The sequence below is a fragment of the Schistocerca piceifrons genome, chromosome 2 (assembly GCF_021461385.2).
Source record: "Schistocerca piceifrons isolate TAMUIC-IGC-003096 chromosome 2, iqSchPice1.1, whole genome shotgun sequence".
Lineage (NCBI taxonomy): Eukaryota > Metazoa > Arthropoda > Insecta > Orthoptera > Acrididae > Schistocerca > Schistocerca piceifrons.
Window position 1 is genome coordinate 369,455,858 of NC_060139.1, and position 23,800 is coordinate 369,479,657.

General features: G+C 41.3%; 1 protein-coding gene across 1 annotated transcript; it reads left to right on the forward strand.

The window, feature by feature from the left end:
• Positions 1–4,940: 4,940 nt before the first annotated feature.
• LOC124776776 (cuticle protein 21-like) lies at positions 4,941–7,430 on the forward strand. The gene is made up of 2 exons (XM_047251914.1): positions 4,941–4,963; positions 6,689–7,430. The coding sequence occupies exons 1-2, from the start codon at positions 4,952–4,954 to the stop codon at positions 7,289–7,291; spliced, it is 615 nt and encodes a 204-aa protein (XP_047107870.1). The 5' UTR covers positions 4,941–4,951; the 3' UTR covers positions 7,292–7,430.
• The last annotated feature ends 16,370 nt before the right edge of the window (positions 7,431–23,800 follow it).

The window sequence follows — 23,800 nt, forward strand, 5'->3', positions numbered from 1 at the left end:
GTCTCGGTTGTGTGACTGGATTCGTGATTACCTCTCAGAGAGGTCACAGTTCGTAGTGATACACGGTAAATCATCGAGTAGAACAGAAGTGATATCTGGCGTGCCGCAAGATAATGTCATAGACCCTCTGCTGTTCCTGACTTACATAAATGATCTAGGTGATAATCTGAGCAGCCCTCCTTAGATTGTTTGCAGATGACGCTGTAACTTACCGTCTAGTAAAATCATCAGACGATCAATTCCAATTACAAAATGATCTAAAGGGAATTTCTGTATGGTGCGAATAGTGGCAATTGGCACTAAACAAAGAAAAGTGCGAGGTCATCCACATGGGTACTAAAAGAAATCCGATAAATTTTGGGTATACTATAAATCACACATATCTTAGCGCTGTCAATTCGACTAAATACCTAGGTATTACAATTGCGAGCAACTTAAATTGGAAAGACCACGTAGATAATATTGTGGGGAACGCGAAACAAAGACTGCGCTTTGTTGACAAAACACTTAGAAGATGCGATAAACCCCTTAAAGCGACAGCCTACATTACACATGTCCATCCTCTGTTGGAATATTGCTGCGTGGTGTGGGATCCTTACCAGGTAGGATTGACGGAGGACATCGAAAAATTGCAAAGAAGGGCAGCTCGTTTCGTTTTATCAGGCAATAGGGGTGAGAATGTTACTGATATGATATTCGTTGCGGTGAGATCTATTTACGAAATTTCAATCACCAACTTTCTCTTCCGAAGGCAAAAATATTTTGTTGACACCCACCTACGTAGGGAGAAATGATCATGATAATAAAATAACGCAAATCAGAGCTCGAACGGAAATATTTAGGTGTTGCTTTTTCCCACGCGCCATTTGAGAGTGGAATGGTAGAGAAGTAGTATGAAAATGGATCGATGAACCCTCTGCCAGGCACTTAAGAGTGAATTGCAGAGTAACCGTGCAGATGTAGATGTAGATGAACGCGACGATGAAACAAAGATTCATGGCATATTATTAGCGTTCAACGCTGATTTTGCAGGCGATGTCATCTTGTGTGTGCTACGCATCAAAATTAATTCCCAAGAATTGAATATTTTTAAACGTAAAATAATTCTGTTTTGCGCCAGATCTTCGGAAGGAAAGATTTTGTTTCGCGAAGACTGCACGAGTACATTTGCTTCGAATGCTTATATGACAAGTACCATCCATGTAATTGTTCAAGGGAAAGTGAGGACATGCAACACACTGGGTGGAAGAGCTACTGTAAGGCAGTGAGAATTAAAATTTTAATTCTTTGTTAATCCAAGTCGTTTGCGAAATTTATTTACCTACCTTGTTATTCCTTGTTGATTATCTTACTAAACCTCCTGTTCTTATCAATACAAGTAAAATATAACTGCAGAATACATTTGAGAATCGAACACAGGTACTCCGCTCTGCAGGCAGGAAGGAAGACATTCGTAGCCGTCGATGACAACATATAAGCATTCAATAAATAAAATTATATAGTTTGGTTATACATTCGATGAGTAGGTAGGAGATAATAAGTTACAAGATTAGAGCGACTACTGTGCGGAAGTAAGGGTTGTTTAAAAGTTTCCTGTGCGAGACAAGTCACGATGTATGTAAAGCCCTCTATTGGTTAAGTTCTTACGATCGGTGCGCGCCTACATAAGATCCTAGCGGCCGATCCAACAGAGGGCGCTGTTCATTGATCTGTCTCTTTTTCAGCTGTCATATAGACATTTTATCTTTCATAAGTAATTTATAAGTTGCCACAGGCAAGGTATTACGATATATTAATTGGTGACCGTAAATTCACCATATAAAAAGGGTCAGACCTGTACTCTTCATATATTTTCTTTTAATAATTTTACATGGATAACTGCATTCATCTTTTAATGTATCACTATTGGTTTCTACGATAGTCATCAATTTTAATAAGTCTGCTACATGCATTTTATCTAACGTGCTTTTATCAGATTATATTTTTACGTAAATGATGAGTACATATAAGCAAGCTCACTGTAGCGACATCTAGGGAGCGTTTAGGCAAACAGGTTTCTGGATGCTACTGTACCTCAGAAGCTAGTTGGCAATAATCACTATGTGGACGATGTGGCCTAGTCTACACCATAGTTTAAATCTATATGACGATGCTATGCTGATTATATTTATATATTTTGACGATGCCATTATGGCCGTATCACTTTAGGACATGGTGTAAAAAAGGTACGTTATACCATATTTTATCTGTACATTTCCCTGGTGTATGACAGTATATTGTGATACATATTGTTGTTTTATGTTAAAAGACACTGCTCACTAGGTGTATATATTTATATACAGGGTGTTACAAAAAGGTACGGCCGAACTTTCAGGAAACATTCCTCACACAAATAAAGAAAAGATGTTACGTGGACATATGTCCGGAAACGCTTAATTTCCATGTTAGAGCTCATTTTAGTTTCGTCAGTATGTACTGTACTTCCTCGATTCACCGCCAGTTGGCCCAATTGAAGGAAGGTAATGTTGACTTCGGTGCTTGTGTTGACATGCGACTCATTGCTCTACAGTACTAGCATCAAGCACATCAGTACGTAGCATCAACAGGTTAGTGTTCATCACGAACGTGGTTTTGCAGTCAGTGCAATGTTTACAAGTGCGGGGTTGGCAGATGCCCTTTTGACGTATGGATTACCGCGAGGCAATAGCAGTGGCGCGATACGTTTGTATCGAGACAGATTTCCAGAACGAAGGTGTCCTGACAGGAAGACGTTCGAAGCAATTGATCGGCGTCTTAAGGAGCACGGAACATTCCAGCCTATGACTCGCGACTGGGGAAGACCTAGTACGACGAGGACACCTGCAATGGACGAGGCAAGTCTTCGTGCAATTGACGATAACCCTAATGTCAGCGTCAGAGAAGTTGCTGCTGTACAAGGTAACGTTGACCACGTCACTATATGGAGAGTGCTACGGGAGAACCAGTTGTTTCCGTACCATGTACAGCGTGTGCAGGCACTATCAGCAGCTGATTGGCCTCCACGGGTACACTTCTGCGAATGGTTCATCCAACAATGTGTCAATCCTCATTTCAGTGCAAATGTTCTCTTTATGGATTAGGCTTCATTCCAACGTGATCAAATTGTAAATTTTCACAATCAACATGTGTGGGCTGACGAGAATCCGCACGCAGTTGTGCAATCACGTCATCAACACAGATTTTCTGTGAACTTTTGGGCAGGCATTGTTGGTGATGTCTTGATTGGGCCCCATGTTCTTCCACCTACGCTCAATGGAGCACGTTATCATGATTTCATACAGGATACTCTACCTGTGCTGCTAGAACATGCGCCTTTAGAAGTACGACACAACATGTGGTTCACGCACGATGGAGCTCCTGCACATTTCAGTCGAAGTGTTCGTACACTTCTCAGCAACAGATTCGGTGACCGATGGATTGGTAGAGGCGGACCAATTCCATAGCCTCCACGCTCTCCTGACCTCAACCCTCTTGACTTTCATTTATGGGGACATTTGAAAGCTCTTGTCTACGCAACCCCGGTACCAAATGTAGAGACTCTTCGTGCTCGTATTGTGGACGGCTGTGATACAATACCTCATTCTCCAGGGCTGCATCAGCGCATCAGGGATTCCATGCGACGGAGGGTGGATGCATGTATCCTCGCTAACGCAGGACATTTTGAACATTTCGTGTAACAAAGTGTTTTAAATCACGCTGGTACGTTCTGTTGCTGTGTGTCTCCATTCCATGATCAATGTGATTTGAAGAGAAGTAATAAAATGAGCTCTAACATGGAAAGTAAGCGTTCCCGGACACATGTCCAAATAACATATTTTCTTTCTTTGTGTGTGCCGGCCGAAGTGGCCGCGCGGTTCTGGCGCTGCAGTCTGGAACCGCGAGACCGCTGCGGTCGCAGGTTCGAGTCCTGCCTCGGGCATGGATTTGTGTGATGTCTTTGGGTTGGTTGGGTTTAACTAGTTCTAAGTTATAGGGGACTAATGACCTCAGCAGTTGAGTCCCATAGTGCTCAGAGCCATTTTTTTCTTTGTGTGTGAGGAATGTTTCCTGAAAGTTTGGCTGTGCCTTTTCGTAACACCCTGTATTTTAGATCTGAAGATGGTCATTACAGACTGAAACCTGTAATCGTCTAAAGAATTCACTAGTGATCAGAGACTGGAATAAAAAAGCATTTTATATGTCCCCTTTTCGTTTGACTGCCTCTTATAGTTGCCAAGCTATGATTTTTTGAAATGATGGGAGAGCTTTATGGACGCCCTCTATTGTATTGTCCAACCATTGCTACTTCTTTTAAAGTGTAAATTGTAAATTTGTAGTAAGGTGTTATGGGACCAAACTGCTAACACACTATTTAATGTAACTTAAACTAATTACGCTATGGACAAGACACACACTCGTGCCCGAGGGAGGACTCGAATCTCCGACGGGGGGATTTTAAAGTGTAGTAAATTAAGTGTGAGAAGCTATGACCTTACAACAAAGTTTGTGTTAATTTGGGCGTTGCATTGTAGATGTCGATAATGATCTCCCGTGGTGGTCCTCAGCAGTCGGCGGCCTCGCGACGAGTGTCGGTCTGGAGTGAGGTAAGGTCGCGTGGCGTAGCCTTGCACTTCGGCGGGCGGCGCGCGAGGCCCGGCTGGTCCAGCCAGCGACTGCGGGAGGCGGCCGGCGGACGGCGGCCGTGACCCGTTTCTGGAGGGCCCGGGCGCGCGGGCTGGCGGCCAGGGCGGGTCTCCCTCCTGCGGGCTGAGCTGCGGCTGGATGGTGCCTTGGGCCGGGCTGGGCTTGCGAAAACGCGGCCGCCGCTGCCGTCGCCGCCGGCCGCTTTGTCTTGCGCCACTGGCCGCTATATAAGCCAGCGTCACCCGGCACACGCCAGCACTCGCATCGCAGTACTCCACCACCCGCAGACATGGCATTCAAGGTGAGTCCAGACACAGTCTGTCCGTTATCACTCATTCGCATTCAGCTGCGTTCGAGATCCAAAGGGTTACCTCTCACGATCTAGTAGTAATTTAGAGCGTGGTAGCGTTACCTTTGTCACGCTTGGTAAAGGAGAACCTTCAACAGCCAGTTCTGCTGTTCTTCAGGTCTGATGGACAGTATACGGACGGCCTCCTTAGGGATAGACTTAAGCCGCGTCATTCCACAGTTTACTGTCACACTTCTCCTCTCTGAGCGCAATGAAACTGAACAAGTCGCCAAAAGTGTTGTATTTGTTGTCGATGTCCAAATATTTTCGGGAAATCTCCAAAGGATTTGCCGTGTTTGTGTGCCTCAGATGTAATATACAGCTACACAAAGGACAATGATAGCTTCCAGATTCCAATGCTGAAACTGCACCATATATAACTGCTTGAAAAATATTTAAAATAAATATCGCTAGGACAAATCCTAAAATAATATCATAGCAATCTCATGGCCTGAAGCTTTCAGACTGTAATTAACGTTAAACATTGGAGTTTTGTCAGTTTTCAGTTTGGTGCAGATGAAACATGGAGAAGACACATGTCCTTATCAAATCTTTCTATCACTCATTTGAAATGACTTGTACCATAGAAACCATGAAATAGTGTTTCAATCCCATTTGAGCTGAGAATGATCCCAGCGTCTAAGCTAATGCGGCGTCTCACTCAGTTTTAATCTCTAAGGGAAAATTTTGACTCTAAACCAATATACCGGGTGATCAAAAAGTCAGTATAAATTTGAAAACTTAATAAACCACGGAGTAATGTAGATAGAGAGGTAAAAATTGACACACATTCTTGGAATGACATGGGGTTTTATTAGAACAAAAAAAAAAAGTTCACAAAATGTGCGTCGTTTGGTGATGATCGTGTGCTCAGCCACCACTTTCGTCATGCTTGGCCTCGCAGGTCCCCATAACTCAGTCCGCGCCATTCTTGGCTTTGGGGTTACCTGAAGTCTCAAGTGTATCGTGATCGACCGACATCTCTAGGGATGCTGAAAGACAACATCCGACGCCAATGCCTCACCATAACTCCGGACATGCTTTACAGTGCTGTCCACAACTTTATTCCTCGGCTACAGCTATTGTTGAGGAATGACGGTGGACATATTGAGCATTTCCTGTAAAGAACATCATCTTTGCTTTGTCTTACTTTGTTATGCTAATTATTCCTATTCTGATCAGATGAAGCGCCATCTGTCGGACATTTTTTCAACTTTTGTATTTTTTTGGTTCTAATGAAACCCCATGTCATTCCAAGCCTGTGTGTCAATTTGTACCTCACTATCTACATTATTCCGTGATTTATTCATTTTTCAAATTTATACTGACTTTTTGATCACCCTGTATATATTTTCTCGGACAACAAAATACAAATAGAAGCGTATAGGCTTCTTAATTATATGACCTCCGATGAAATTCTTATTATTCCAATTTCCTCGGTAATAGAAGTGAAATGTTCTGCATAAGTACTATAGATACTGAATCCATAAAACATCCTATGACGATGAGCGTTCGTAAAACTCACGAGACTATCTGCCAATTGAAACTTCTGAAGCTAGACTGCCTGAATCAATGTTAACGAGGAATAAAGTAACACTTCAAGTCTATTGTAGCATGAATTTCTCTGTGTTACAAAGCTGCTACCGTGTGCAGGTGTTAACGCTCTCCTTTCCGCAGCTGATCGTCCTCGCCGCCTTCGTGGCTGTGGCCCGCGCCGGCTACCTGGGAGCCCCCGCCGTCGTCGCCCCCGGCCCTGCTCTCGCCGCCCGCGCCTACGCCGCCCCCGCGTACGCCGCCCCCGCGTACGCCGCCCCCGCGTACGCTGCCCGCGCCTACGCCGCCCCCGTGGCCTACGCCGCCCCTGCCCTGCGTGCCGCTCCCCTCGCCGTCGCCCCCGCCGTGAGGGCCGCCCCCGTCGCCGTCGCCGCCCCCGCCGCCGTGGCTGCCGAGTACGACCCCCACCCCCAGTACAGCTACTCTTACGACGTGCAGGACGCTCTGACCGGCGACTCCAAGACCCAGCACGAAAGCCGCGACGGTGACGTCGTCCAGGGCAGCTACAGCCTGGTCGAGCCCGACGGTTCCATCCGCACCGTCGACTACACCGCCGACCCCGTCAACGGCTTCAACGCCGTCGTGCACAAGGAGGCCGGTGCCCACCCCGCTCCCGTCGTCGCCAAGGTGGCCGCCCCCGTCGCCTACGCCGCCCCCGCCATCGCTAAGGTGGCCGCCCCCGTCGCATACGCCGCCCCCGCCTACGGAAAAGCCATCCTGGGTTAAATGAAGACCTTCGACCGCCATCTCTGCGCTCCTTCCATCTTCATCCCTCTTCCTTTCCCTTATCCTCTTCCTCTATTTATTTGTACTTCCCTGCACGCATTATATTAATGCACACAAATAAATTTTTGTGCTAAATATATCTCTGTGTTTTCATTTCTCTTATGTACCAGTCTGATATGATAGCAGTACTTGTGCGCACTCTGCAGGAGAGGTCTTCACTTCCCACACTACTCCGACAGGGATGTGGTTACAGTTCGTAACACTGAGTAATTATTTTGCAAAACCACAGAACACTCTACTTCTCCAATAATCTTCCAAATAAAGTCGGAAATAAACAAACAAACAAAAAAACACACAGACCTATAACAAATCTATGCAGCAGGCTGATCCTCGATCTAGATGTGCATAAGCTTGTTTATCATTCTGCTACACATGAAACATCCAGTCTAAAAACTAACTCTGTTGTCCAGATGACAAATACAACTTTTTAAAATATTTACCACAGTCGTTCAAAGGTAAAGTAGAGCGGCCAACTCTTGTTAGAACACAAAATTTGTAACATTAATCTGTGGCGTAATGGAAACGTACAGTGCAAATATTACAAGCAAGTAGGTCTCGCACTGGAATATAATACAGTCCCGAAATATGACATTATCGTTCATCAGTGATGAGAAGGAAGATAGCCACGGCTAGATACTTGCTTTCACTGCCTCCAGCTAAATGGCTCTACTGTCAGCCACTCTTCCTCCTCTTGGAACACTATACTGTTTCACAACTTATTCATTTCTATTCATAATTAAGTTAATACCTTCAGCTGCTGACGGACGTTGATATACATCAACGGGGACAGGGATTTCCTGCTTACATGGTAGACGCTCTATGCATCTGAGCCACCGAGAGCAGAGAGGATAGTGAGACTGCCTTCCGCGTGACCCACATTCTCACCTTGTATCTCCACACACTACAGTCGTAGTGTCCCACCCCACCACACTCATTACTCGTGGAAGACATTCTTACCAAGTCCCGTACGAGTTCGGGGAACATTTGTGCATCCGCACAGAAGAAGAAGGTTCAAAATGGTTCAAATGACTCTGAGAACTATGGCACTTAACGTCTGAGGTAATCACTCCCCTAGGACTACTTAAACCTAACTAACCTAAGGACATCACACACATCCATGCTCGAGGCAGGATTCGAACCTGCGACCGTGGCGGTCGCGCGGTTCCAGACTGAACTGCCTAGAACCGCTCGGCCACAGCGGCCGGCAAGAAGAAGGTCATGGCCTGTATCGCGAGAACTGCATACGTATATGGATATGGTGTCTGTTCTTTCGGACATGTCCGAAAGACACCATATCCATATAAGTATATTATTCATTTCTCTCGATTCCAACGTGCCTCACCGTACAGCAAAATGACTATGCCTACCCTGCTTTTGTAGCATATTGGATGATACAGCTGTTAATGCAGGTCCTCGCTAAGATAACGGGCAAATGAAAAACTTGGTTGCCTAACATATCCTCCTACGCATTCTGAAACAGGAAAGCTCTGCCTCAATCATACGAAACTTTTTTTGCGTAAATATAACGACGGAAAAAACCGTAACACCAAAAATTAATTAATGTCGAGTAATGAAATTTTAGGAATACATTTGTCTGGGTGATATATTTGAATGACTAACATTACAAGATTATAGGTTAATGTAAGCGCGAGACGCGTGATTGAAAATGAGAAATGCTGGTACAGTAGTAACCGGTTATAAGAGCCAGAATGTTGAAGGCAAACATGCAAACGCGCGTGCATAGTGTTGTACAACTACCAGATTTCAATTTGTGAGATGAGGTTCCATGCCTGTTGCACTTGGTCAGTAGAGGGACGGTGGATGACACTGGAGTTGTCCGATGGTGCCCCGTATGTGCTCTTGGTTGTGCAACGTGGCTGTCCGGAGTCCATTTATCTTGCGACCGTACATTCCCGTGACCACAGCTGCCAGCAATCACGTGCAGTGGCTACATTCCTGCCAAGTCTTTTTGCAGTATCGCAGAAGCAACATCCAGCTTCTCGTAGCCCTATTATAATAGTGAGGTGTTGGTAACGGCGTTTCTGTCACCTTAGAGGCATTCTAGACTGACATTAACACACCACGTCCAATCTCAAAGGTAGATACTTGCTTGCGTAAATACAGCGTGTATTTAAAACAAACCTGATCTGCAGCTTCATAATGGCCTTATTAGCGGCAGTTTTGTGGGACTGGCGCTAAGTATAAATAGACATAATCTTTTACATAAAAAAACACGCTTACTAACTTTGGTTTATGTCGCACAACTCCTTCTTGGAACTGAGATTTTTTTCCGTCATTGTATAGCACATGCAGAACTTCAGAGAGCATTACCTCAGAAAGTCTTGCATCTGTGAGATGAACAATGCTACCAGACAATGTTGTGTCAAAAGCAGAAAACTGATACTTTGATCAGAAAACAAATTAAGAGTGCTGGTATATCTGCAGGCACCGTTACCATTTAACCTGTAGGAAGGGAAACTATAGTATATCGGACACAACCCTACACGGTCACAACATCCACGTGATACAGTTCCTTCCTGTGTGTCCTTTCTCAAATGATCCTACCAAGAACGCAAGTCATAGGGGTCTGTTAAATATGTATTAAAAATGACAAAATCTGTTCATATATTATGGGATTAAAAATATAAAATATGGAAAAAATATGGAGACAAAAAAATCTACTAGTTTCAAATGAACCACGCTTTATTATACCAAAAACAAACTGTTTATGCTTCTTCAATCTCAGTGGCATTATTTGTATTGTTACAATACACAATCACATGTTTTTTTTATATTTTTTAAATAACTTTGTATGACTGAAAGGCGTTCAACGTCGCAGGATGTGATTGGAGCAAACTTAAATTTGCACAATTCTGGAAGTGAGTATGGGATGTCAAGTTTGTCATCTATTCTTCCACACAGCGTTCTGTTAATTTTTGTCAGCATTTTAAAATCTTTATTTTTCTCAAGTACATAGCTCAATTTTTATTTTAACAACTCAGCAATGGTTCCTTTTGCTTCGTTAAGTTTCGTTTCTGTGCCTTCGATAATCTTTAAATTGTCCTTCAGTGATGTTGAAATGTTTTTCAGTGCCTTAATATGACGCGATAAAAAACAGTATTTGCTTTTATGTACACTAAATCACTCTGTAGAGTAGCATTTTCAAAAAGTTGTTTTGCATTCAAAATACAAGCAGACTCATCTTCAAACTGTAAAATAATGGTTTTAATGTCACTGAAATGCTCCACCTAGTATTCAACTGCTTCTAGCCATGTACCCCAACAAGTCAGTATTGGTTTTGGTGGAAAAATAATATAGGGATACTTCTCTTTAAATTTTGTGATTCTACTGGGAGCTTTCAAAAACAGTTTTTTTTCATTTCGACTTTAATTATCAACATTTTTGTGATTTATCCTTATGCATTCAACTAATTTCTTTATTCCGTGTGCCAAGCACGTTACATGAATCATTTCAGTATATAAAACATTCAGGACATCTACAGATTTAACCATATAAGAAGCGCCATCTGTAACTAACAAGAAAACTTGTTCGTGTTTTACGCTGTTAGGCCATAAAACGCTCATAGCATCATTAAAGAGCTAAGCTGATGTTTAGTGGTAATATTTAGGAAGTTCTGCACACGCCAACAAGATTTATCTTCAAATAGTGGTCTAGTTACTACATTGCCAATGCACCGCTCTTGGGTGTCCGTAGTCTCGTCGATTGCGACCCATTGTAGGACCGTCCTGAACTACGTTTCGAATCGACGCCAAACAATCCTCGTAAATGCTGCTCACATAGTTTTTTCTACATGTAGATTCGTCAGGAATATGTTTGCCTGAATACTTCGCTAATAGGCTTTTAAACACTGGGTTATTTCATTTCCATAATGGTATATCTGTAAAAGTCATGTCATAGTACAAATCTTTCGAGAAAGTAGAACTTAGGGAGCCACTGGCTGTTACATCAGAAAAAAATTGATGGTTGAATATTCTTCCTTGTAATATTTACATTATATTTTGTGGTAGATACGTGCTGTGATACTAAAAACCGTTGCTCAGTCGGCACGGATTTTTCACAAGCGTTACAAATCAGCGTTACCTCTGTACTCTAGTATTTTCTTCAACGCCGGTGGCACAGTTCACAATCAGTCCTTTATATTTGTCCTTAGAACAAAGTAATTTTGCTAAAACATTACTATTATATCGTTATAATGCCTACGGCAGGACGACTTGTCTGGCGTAGAGGTAATAAACCTTCCTTTTGAATCAGTCTGTCTATTAACGACCACGGTATCAAAATCCCTACAGTAGTACCTGAGATTAGCCTTCACATACAGACAGAAAAACGCTGCTGATGACTTTATAATATGTAATGAGGTGAATGGCAGTGAGATTGCACTTGTAATGTTACATGCTCACTGGGCAACAATTGTCTCGAAGTAATTCTACAAATCTTGATATAATTATTGCTCATCTTAATTTTCAGACTTACTTTTAAAAAGCTACTGAAGTATTTGAGTCGAAGCAGGTGAACAGAATACCTCGATTCTGAAGATTAATTTTAGTTAAAGGGCGATGTTGTCATTACTTCTAATTAGCTAAAACAACGGTAAAGATTATACTTTCTCTAAGCTAAATACAATTTCAATTTCGTTATCCTCTGATAAAACGGATTCGTTTGATACGCATAACGATGACATTCTGTTTAGTTTTTGTATCTCAACTTTTTTACATTTTTGCTTTGTTATTGTCAGCATTTATGCACCCATTTCAACCTGGTTCAATCAATGTTCTATAAAAACAATTTCCTTGAGATCAAAATCGACAGTTTTTGATGGATTTGCCATGTCACTTGAATGCACTGAATTATTTTTGCCATCAACAGAGCTTAAAATTACATTAAACTTACTTAGACGCGCAAGACGCGTCGTAATTCTGATGTAGGGTTTGTTTGACGCCATGGGTGTGGCACCGTAAAGCACTAGAAGAAGAGAATCATCCTCAGGAGTAGGTTGGCATGTGAGCAGTGGTAGCAGTTGTGGGGATAGACTTGATGTGCGCTATTTTTTTTTTTTTTATGCCTAGGGTGAAGGTGGAGACATTGAGTCAGCCAGACATTTCAGTGCATCATACGCGTGTTACTCTTTTTGTACTGAACTATAATAAACAAACATTATTCGAAATTTTTATTTGTTGTTTATAAAGTTCAGATTGTTTAAAATATACGATGAAACCGTGGGACTACAGGCGAAGTACAGGACAAATATAAATGCTTCCTACCGTAAACTCTCCAAGTCTGCATTTTGCACTGTACGAATGTTGTTTGAATGCTCCTCACGTCACGCGACACAGGTACAAGCAATGGTCAAGTTCGTTTCATACCTTATGTAGCAACATGCCGTCTTAAAATGCTGTAGGTAGATTTCGGTATGTTTCTCATAGACGACGTCTATACAAATTTCTAACTGCCACTGTTCTTCTTACAGAAAATGAGCAATTTAGTCGGTACAGTGCATAAATTAGATTAGGTTGACATTATTGCGAAAGTGGATGAAAATGCTGTCATGGTAATTAAACGGACAGCTACAGATTGGTTGTCAAGTATTGTTCCATTTTTAAGAAATGATGGATGCGGTCACATAATACTTAATTATAATACATTTCTGTTATAACGTGGCTCTATTGTCTTTTTTTACCATAAACAAGAATATTGCTTACTATAGAAATACGTGGGCCTGCTGTTTGTTAGTGCGCGACTTCGTGGTCTGACTTATCTGAAGGAGCAACAAGGGTTCACTCGGAAATTTCACCAGCCAGCACCAATATGTGCAAACATCCGGCTACTTGTCAGTAATTTCCAAACTACTGGAAGCGTTGGCAATTAATCACGCTGCGGGAGGCCTCCTGCACCACAAAGCTATTCAGAGAATCAGATAAGCAGCCGATAGAAGTCCAAAAGCATAAACTCGTGGTTGACATCGTTGACAAGCAACGAGTCAGACGTTCCAAAATCAGCGATTTCAAAAGTTTTACATTTTACGCTATATAAAAAAATCGTATTACATTCAAGTGCTTCACAAATTACACCGCGAAGGTTGCGCGGCTAAGCTGCGTGCTACGATTTGTTATAAACTGCACACAACGAACACCTCATAGATCACACTTTGTTTACTGGTGAGGCCACGTTTTAAGGTAACAATCACAGCTGCTCCATATGGGCTAAAGAGCCTCCTCACGCTACCAACGAGTGGATGAAAGTTACACAAAAAGTGAATGTGTATCTTGGATTCACAAAAACTTTATTTTATTGACTCTTCATTTATGCAGAAGAGGCATTACAGGTGACATTACCCACTGGTATGCTGGAGCAATTCCTGGGACCACAGCTTCAGCAAGAAGGCATGGCTGACACTGTTCTGCTACAACAGGATGGATCACCTCCTTGTTTTGCACTCATAGTAACGGAGTATCTAAATCGAAGATTCGCGAACAGATGGGTCGGTAGTGGTCCAAAAAGACTGGCCATCGCGTTCAGCTGATTTGACACCCTTGGATTTCTTTGCTAGGCATGCACAAAGTCAAGGTCGTACAACATGAAGGGAAGGGATCTCCAGGAGCTACGGGCTCGAATGCCGGATGCAGTGTTGGCTGTTTCTCAAGATATACAGGGTGAGCAAAAAGTCAGCATAAATTTGAAAACTTAATAAACCACGGAATAATGTAGAAAGCTTGGAATGACATGAGGTTTCATTAGAATAAAAAAAAAAAAAAAAAAGTTCACAAAATGTCCGACAGATGGCGCTGGACAACAATACTGCTACCGTGACGGGTGGGAGGTACGCCAATATAGAATCGCACCATCCCCAGCCTGGCTGATAAAAACCTACTGAAGCGTATGATGTTCATGCAGGATGGCGCTCCACCCCATATTGCTAGAAGCGTGTAAGATCTCTTGCCCGCGTCGTTTGGTGATGATCGTGTGCTCAGCCGCCACTTTTGTCGTGCTTGGCCCCCCAGGTCCCCAGACCTCAGTCCGTGCAATTATTGGCTTTTCGGTTACCTGAAGTCGCAAGTGTATCGTGATTAACCGACATCTCTAGGGATGCTGAAAGACAACATCCGAAGCCAATGCCTCGCCATAGCTCCGGACATGCTTTACAGTGCTGTTCACAACATTATTTGTCGACTACACCTATTGTTAACGAATGATGCTAGACATGTTGAGCATTTCCTGTAAAGAACATCATCTTTGCTTTGTCTTACTTAGTTATGCTAATTATTCCATTCTGATCAGATGAAGTGCCATCTGTCGGACATTTTTTGAACATTTGTATTTTTTTGGTTCTAATAAAACCCCATGTCATTCCAAGCATGTGTGTCAATTTGTACCTCTCTATCTACATTATTCCGTGATTTATTCAGTTTTCAAATTTATACTGAGTCGAGGATGTCTTAATGAACAAATCGAGGGCAGGAACCCGTGTCGAGAAACGTCGTCCAACGGCGCTACAGAGTGTCGAAGTTGTAGGGCTCGGCACCTGCACTGGTCCACCTCGTCGGCAGCAAACGTTTCCTACACTGTAGTCCCGTGGGCGAAACGTCTCTCAATGTTGTTTTTTCATTCAGTGATAGCAAATGATTGCCACGATCGTCAGTGGAGAAGACGGAGCTAGCTGCTGCGTAGACTGACGGCGTTTCCTATAAACGCGATGTTCTGTTGCCTTGGTGGATGACGGTTTCGGACACTGGTTTCCATTCGCACTTTTTTTTTCTCCCGTATACCGAAAAGCAGTGGAACCTTCAGAGGGTTCCAGGAGAGAAACAGACTGCAGATGGAAACACGAGTCCTAAATCTTCATCCACCGAGGAAACAGAATACTGCGTTCTTAGGAGACATAGCCTTTCTACGCAACAGCTAGCTTCATCTTCTCCACTGGCGACCGTGGCAATCAGTCACGATCAATGAATAACAAACAACTTTCCGAGACGTTCCGTCTACTCTCCGTCATCGTACAAAGACACGCTTGCTGCGGAAAGGGTGGACCGAACCTTTATGAGAGCCCTGTATTTGTGATATGAGATTCCCATCAACAAAGCATGAGCCATCTATAACATAGAACGCAAGTCTTAATCAACCGCCTACGAGGAAGAAAGCTACAACAGGGGCATCAAAGCTATTTGGTATAAGTGACTACAATATGGTAAAGGTTGTTCTGAAATTGTCGATCAGCAGGTCTCGTAAGCAATAACTCTGAGTAAAAGTTTGAAATGGTTAAGAGTCTCTTTGGTACGGGCTTTAACACTGCTCTTGTCATATACAAGGAAAAGATAAACAATCAAGGTGAAATACCTTGATCCCGACAAGAAATAACTACATGCTCGCCTGCTCTACTCAGCACTCAAGGTAATAACAGAAAACGTACTTCCTGCAAAATGTATGATCGCAAGACAAAAAAGGATCAGAAGCACAGAAAAGTTAGACGGATGTGTCAGTTGTGCTACAGTTATCTGAAGGAAACTGAGGGAAGATCTATCACTAGAATAAAAAGAAACAAGTGATCACCTTCTGTGAAGACAGTGAAAATCAGCCATTCGTGTGTTGGACTGCTTTAGAAAACATCATCAGTTATTCTTCTGTCCCTAGGAAATAGCTCTAGTGTGTATAAGAATCATACTAATAAATTTGTTATTTGTAAAGTACGGAGCCTACGGGATTTACATCAGTTCGTGCTACTGCTGCGTATGAGAGGCAGAGACCACTCATTCGAAAGCTTCGGGACGCGCGACAGGCTCGGAGTGAAGTCGCACTTGGCGCCATCCTGATGTTGTTGTACAGCATCCTCTAAAACAAAGGGTACCGGCACCATCGGTTTGAAGAGGTAGAGGAAACCACTAGTTTCAGTCACATACTGTCGAAAAAACTAAATGTTTCAAATTTACGATTTCGTCATATATTTTTCTTATTTATGAAAGAAAAAGTAATTTTTCAATAAAATTGCATACTTTCAAAACTACATGACATTAAGATCGCAGAACATAATGGCAAAAAACATCTGTTTCTATGTCATTACTCTGTAATTCACACACAAACGTTTGGCAAAGGGTATATAGAAAAATTATTAGTTTATTTCTGTACCGTTCCGCTCTCGAATAGCGCTTACGAAAAATTAACATCTAAATCTTTCCGTGCAAGCTCTGGTGTCTCTTTTTTTAATGCGATGGTCATTCTTCCTTATGTAGATGGGAATCAACGACATATTTTGGCCTCCGGAAGAGAAAGTTGGTAAGTGAAATTTCGTGCAAAGATGTCGCTGCAACGAAAAACGCTTTTGTTTTTAAATCATTGCCATGCTTACCCATTTGCCATACACACGCTCTTCCGTCAATCCTATGTCATGAAGATCCCGTGCTGTGGAGCGATGTTCCAAAAGAACTCGGACAACCGTAGTATTGGCAGTCTCTTCAGCACATTAGTTGTAACTTATAAGTACTCTGCCAATAAAACGCAGTGTTTGGTTGGTATTCCCCACAAAATTTTCCATAGGAACAAAATTTTCTATGAGATATCTCCAATTTAAGTTATTCGTAACTGAAATCGTTAGATATTAAGTTGAATCTCCAACCCTTAAATATGGGGCATGAATGCGTGCGATGTCTTTAGGTTAGGTTAAAGTAGTTCTAAGTCTAGGGGACTGATGACCTCAGATGTTAAGTACCATAGTGCTTAGAGCCATTTGAATCTTTAAATATGTGTGATTTATGGTGTAACCGAAATTTAATAGCACTTTTTAGTACTGATGTGGAGGACTTCACACTTTTTAATCTTCAGGGTCAAATACCTTTCCTCGCACCACGTAGATATCTTGTCTATGCCATTTTGCAACCTTCTGAACTCTTTTGTAGACTGTAAACGATGGAATCACCCGCGAACAATCTAAGAGAGCTGCTCAGATTGTCTCCCAAACCGTTGATATAGATTAGGAACAGCAGAGGGCCTGTAATGCTTTTACGAACGTCATATATAATTTCTGTTTCATTAGATGACTTCCCATCAATTACTACGAAGCATGACTATTCCGACAGGAAATCATGACTCCAGTCGCTCATCTGAGCCAATACTATGCAGGCACTTAATTTAATTGGAAGCCACTGGTGAGTAACGCTGTGATGAGTCTCCTGAAAATCCAAACATGTGGAGCCAATTTAATAACCCCTTTCGATAGCACTAGCTACTTCTTGTCAGTAGAGAGCCAGTTGTGCTTCACTAGAATGATATTTTCTGAACCCGTATTGACTATACATCAATAGCCAGTTTTCTTCGAAGTATTTCATCAAGTTGGAATACAGCATATGTTTAGAAATCCTACTACAAATAGTTGTCAATCGTATGGATCTATAATTCTGCCGATTAGTTCCATTTTGTTTCTTGTATATTGGTGTGACAAGTAAGAAGGGAACTGAAACTCCAAAACGAGATAATAAGAGCACTGATACTATCGATGATTTAACGCAGACATAGTAAAGCCATCAATACTCATTTTAATTTGTTTGCAGAGGAAAGTTCGGTATACATACTTGAATTTTACTTCAATGATGCAACCTGTATCGCATTCAGGTGTTGCGGGTTGTCTCAACATAGGCTATAAACGCACAGGGTATGTTGAGATTCCTGTTTCTTAAAAAAAAAAAAAAAAAAAAAAAAAAAATCACTGTGTCCTTGTGTTTTCTATTTCCACCTTTTTACAACTGCTACAAAAAATTAGAAACATTCAAGGGAAGGTGATTCGACGCAAAAGAGAAACTTGTTATACGTACTCTACTTGCACTACTTGCACTCCCCACACATCTATTTTTAAATATTTCACGATACGAGATATATTCGATATAGTAAAATGTTAAAAAGTCTACTTTGCTACCAAGAATTCTTATTGAATCACGTTCATGTCATTGATATATGTTTCATTTTATTTTAGGCTGTAACTGCAGTGTAATAAAAACACTGTATTCAACATTTTCACAGTATTAGGTATGAAACTACACTGAGGTTTTTGTCAGTAGCTTATCTCTGTGTTATCTTCGACTAACTCGCTGGTAACATGTATGAAACTGCAGAAAAAATTAGGCCACAGTTCGTCTGATTTAAACATATTCAGTTCACATTAAAATAAGGAATAAAACTGAACATTAAACTGAGTATTTGTTCACAAACAAAAAAGAAGTTGTGACGATCATAAACCAAGCAGAAGCTGCAAGGGATTAGCGAATATTAAGATGAAAAAAATACAAAAGACGCTGCATACAAAGAATGCAGTAGAAAAGAAAACACCAAATGGAACACGGCAGCTACTTAAGAGAAGCAAAGAGTAATAAAAACATAATAAAAGATAGTGAACTATACTGTACAATTTGAAAATTTTTTCGAGAGGATGCGAAAAGACAAATTTAAAATTTGAAAAGGGCCAAATGAAAACAATACATTGTGAAGAATACAGAAACTTGCTGGTTGTACACTTCATCTGTTTAAATGTCAGAGGGCAAAGTGACTAAAAATTCAGAGAACTCCATTTACCATACAGTCCCACCAACCTCCATTTCGTTTTCACTAGTCATAATTACGTGTTTCCTTCGAGTCCCTATGCTGAAGTACAGTTTTATTGTTACAAAAACTCACTGTGCGACGTTGTGTAGTGGTAAGACAATGGTGTTGTATTCGGGAGGACGGCGATTCAAATACCCGTCTTGTCATCCAGATTTATGTTTATTGTGGTTTCTGAAATAGCTTAACGTAAACTATGGAATGGTTCCTTTGAAAAGGGCACAGCTCATTACTTTTCCAGGCTGAGCGTGTGCTCCAACTCTAACAACTTGAATGGCAAGTAAAACACCTATCTTGTCTTTTTGTTGTCTCTCCTAGGAATTCCAAACGTCACATTGTTAACAAAGACGTGCTCCAGTGTTAATGTTACTGGAATGTAAGTCCACATGTTATTGCCATAACACAAAACTAGTAATGCACATTGATAGTAGATTTCCCTTGCAGACAGATCTATATAAAAGTTTCATACCACTTTCCATGACATCAAAGCACGAATGGCACTTCACACATATACATATCTTGATAAAAAACTCATATTATGTAAATAAAGGTGGAGGGGGAGAATTGAAAAGAACTACTGAGGTCAGCTGCGTCGATATTTTACACGGAATCAGCGGCAACGAATGAAAATGTGTATAGGAGCGCGATTTGAACCCGGTATCTGCTGCTTACTAGGCGGTTGGCGTCAATCACTACGCCACCCGGACAGTGTTTATCGCGCTTGCGCTGACTGCCTTGGCACGGCCCCCGACCAACCCACATTCCCACCCAGCGCGACCTATCCCCAGTCCCCGTCCATGTCCTCCATGCTCTCTCCTTTGAGACTTCCGCAAGAGCTCGAAAGTGTCTGTGAATCCGAACAGAAGGTTGGAGATTCATTGCTCATGGAGGCGAATGAATTATATGACATGTCCGAAAGAACAGACACCACGCATTCATATAAGAAACACACAGTTGATAAAATGCACGCAGCTGATAATAACCTATTACCACCCATGCATGACGGTGCCGGACATAAGGTGGATATGAGAAGAAAGTTTTATTTTATATAGTACGTGAAATTAATTGTAGTAGGCTGAAGAGCGGCGTACTAAGTTGCTGCCAGCCCGCCGCCTTCGGGGGGAGTCCAATCTCAAAAAGGAAAAAAGATTAATTGTAATTTATTCCCCACCCCCCTCCCCCATTAGCTTCTTGTTCACTCCTTAGATCAGTTGACTGTAATATAATACTGCTGAAACCAGTCATACTGAAACATTAAAAAAATTTATATTGCATCTGTGGCATACGAAGTCTTTCCTCATTTATAAACTGAGTAGACGCTTCAAATAGAAGTTTCTGAACTTTTTGAAACGGAAATTTTTTATCAATATCTATTACTAGTTTGTATTATGGCAATAATATGTGGACTTTCACTGCAGAATCATTAAAACTGGGGTATTTCTTTGTTAACAATGTGACGTTTGGAATTACTATGAGAGACAACAAAAAGACAAGGTAGCTATTTAACTTGCCATTCAAGTTGTTAGAATTGCAGCACACGCTCAGACTGGAAAAGTAATGAGCTGTGCCCTTTTCAAAGGAACCATTCCATAGTTTACTTAAGCTATTTCAGAAATCACGGGAAACACTGGTTCACAAGACGGGTATTTGAATCGCCGTCCTCCCAAATACGACACCATTGTCTTACCACTACACCACGTCGCACCGTGAGTTACAATAAAACAATGCGTCAGCAAAGGGACTTGAAGGAAATACATAATAACGACTAGTGAAAACGAAATGTGGGTTGGTGGGACGTGTATATAGTTGACTGGATGGTACATGCACCAAGAAAGATCTTAATTGCGTTTCAAGAGACAACGCAAACCGAGACGTCAGTCATCTGACAGGTTGCTGGGTAATGTTAGGTCTACATGAAAGCTCTTAGTTGAAGCCCAAAATGGGTAGAAAAGTCTACCGAAGACCTTTTTCCTGTGGTAGATGTCTCTTGATTACTTTTATGATGACGATGACCGTACTACTGTGTTTCACATCCTACCAGTGCCTCTATGTTCACTCCTTTTGTTTACTTTTAGCGTAAGTATCATTAACCATACCTTTTAACTGATATTAGGGACGATACTGTCATAGAAAACAACCTTATCCGCAGACAAAACTACATAGCCCGATATACGAGGCCCTCTATTCTGAGTAGACCTTTGAAATACAGTTATTCACGAGGCAAAAGGAATGTTCCAATAGAAATCGTTGAACACAGAACGATTGCTGTTTGTAGTTGTATTCATAAACTTCAGGAAGAAATAGGCCTAAATTCTAATCTTCCTTAATTTGTACCATATGTGATAGGGCTGACAATACATAACACAAATGAGATTGTGTGGATACTGTGCAGATGAATATTGCATATCGGATTATGGAAACGAGTGAAAGGGTACATTAAAGCACATTAATGTCACTCGCCTTAAGAATTCCTCTGAATGTACTTCCTTATGTGGCAGGTGAAGATGGCCCACAGTAAATTCATTTGTTCAATCCTAAATCCCTCTATACTGTCAACAACGCACTTATTGTTCTCTGAAAGATTTCTTTGATAGAGATTTAACGTTGGATGGGGCGGTTTTTCAAATACATATTTAGTAATGAACCAGACTTCTTTCTGTTCTCACTGTAAATCTATGCAGATATGGTTGTTTTGTCCTGGTACTGAAGTCAAGCTCTGTATTTTTTGAAGAAAATGAATAATTGGTAACGCCGAAGGACATACTGGATATAAAACCGTTGAGAAAATACCAAGTTTCTTAGACAAATCTCTGCAGGTTGCTTCAATGTTTACACCATAAATGATTATTGTAACTATTTTCTATATCCTGCAAATATTATCTTCTGTAACATGCGGTCCGCCCAAAAAATAATCTCGTAAGTCATTAGTGGACTAAGATATGTACAATAAACTCATGTCCTTTTTAAATCATCTATAACTGTAAAGATGCTTACTGCAAATTTAGGTGAACATATACTTTCAATGAAATCAACAATGTATTTTCCACTTTAGAATTTGATTATACTTGTACTGCAAGTTCTGAACATTTGAATAATGATGTCAGTGTTCACACATGCAGAACCGATTGGTAGGTCAACGAATATTTCGAAAGGAAAAAAAAAAATCTACCTTAATTACTTAACAATATCATCTGTCAAATTTACTTATAATATCAGCTGACAGTACCTATCAAATTCAAAACTATTTGTCACGCAGATTGTTTCCCTGCACAAAACATTTCTAAAAGCCATTGTACGTTAACTACTCACTTTTTTATTTTTGAAAATGCTGACACAAGTATTTATTATGTTTCACCTACTTCGTCGTAAAACGGCATAATAGCGAATTTAAATGTCTTCCAATTTCTACAATACAGAGTTTCGTTACGTAAGTAATTTACTACGTTGTAAATTTAAGTAAGTTATTTTTACTAGTTCTACTGACTTACTGGTGTCATTCACAAAGATGACATAACATTACATTTTCTGCGACTTCGCACATTCAGTAAAGTTTTAAGTTTTACACGTTATAACCAGATGCTTAATGTCATGGGATAGGAAGTAAAGGCAGTCTGGATAAGTCTGTGAGGGATCTATTTGCCCATGGGTGATTCCACAAAGCATGAAAATGATGAACAACTTGTCAGCCAACCACATCCCTGACATATTCCATGACGAAATGCCAATCGAATGTACAGGTTAGGAAAGCAAATGTGTCCGTCATTCTCCGATAAGAGTGTTGTCAGACTGAAAAATGGAGTGTGTTGGCGCATCAGGTTATGGCAGAACTTCGGTTCCTAGTGCATGTTACTAAGGTATCACTTGAACCACGGGGTTCGAGATCGCATGCAGTACCCCTTGGAATTTCAAAGCATATGGCGGCTTGCTATGACGCTAAATAGGGCACGGTGGCTGACAGTTGTCACCACGGTAGTCCTGTCACGTGTGCTGGAATCGCTGTGGCACATGCTGAAGACGTACTTGGCCGGAAATGCTAGACATGGCCAATGTCTCAGCGACGACGTTTACGTGGCGGTTGCAGCCTGAAGCATTTCTAGCTTTTGGACTACGGAAACCGACACATAACCAGGCATGTCACCAATCCAGTTCTCAGCAACCACCATCAAAACGTCGATATAGACAAGTTCACATCGGTTGCAGTGCTCCAGGATCGAATTAACACTGTAAACGAAGTTCTACCGTAATGACAATGTAGAAGACTGTCATTCTGTTCTCTGTTTATATTGCGTGACTCTACACGTTCAGCGCTACGAATGGCCCTCTTTTACCCTCTGTTTCTACACGTTCATCATTGACCTAGCTGAATTTTCCTGTACGAGTCAGAATGTTGGAATGACAAACCTGTCTTTTACAGACAGTTCATTATGCCTCATTCAAAAGAGCTCAGAAGCTTATAATGTATCTATGATAGTGAAGCGACATTCAGGTACATGCTTCAAAGTTTCCACATCGTTTGAGGCTTCTTCGTTGACTAATATTGGCAAAACACTGACATTTCCAGTCACGCAAGGGAGAGCATTAATTAGCTTAAGTACACTTGATCTCTTCGCACTCCAGATCGTGTGCTGACTGTACGCTGTTGTACACATCTTCTGTGTTTAGATCCTTTTAGGTGAGACTTTTCACGTGTCTCACTATTCATAAACTTCAGCATAGTTTATTTCTTCTTATGGATGTTAAAAGTGTACATTAAAGTCAGTAAATATTCACAATTTTGGTGTATACATAAGCGGAGATATGTCTGAATATCTGCTGCTTTTTATTACTCCATAGACGCAAAAGTTGTTCGAA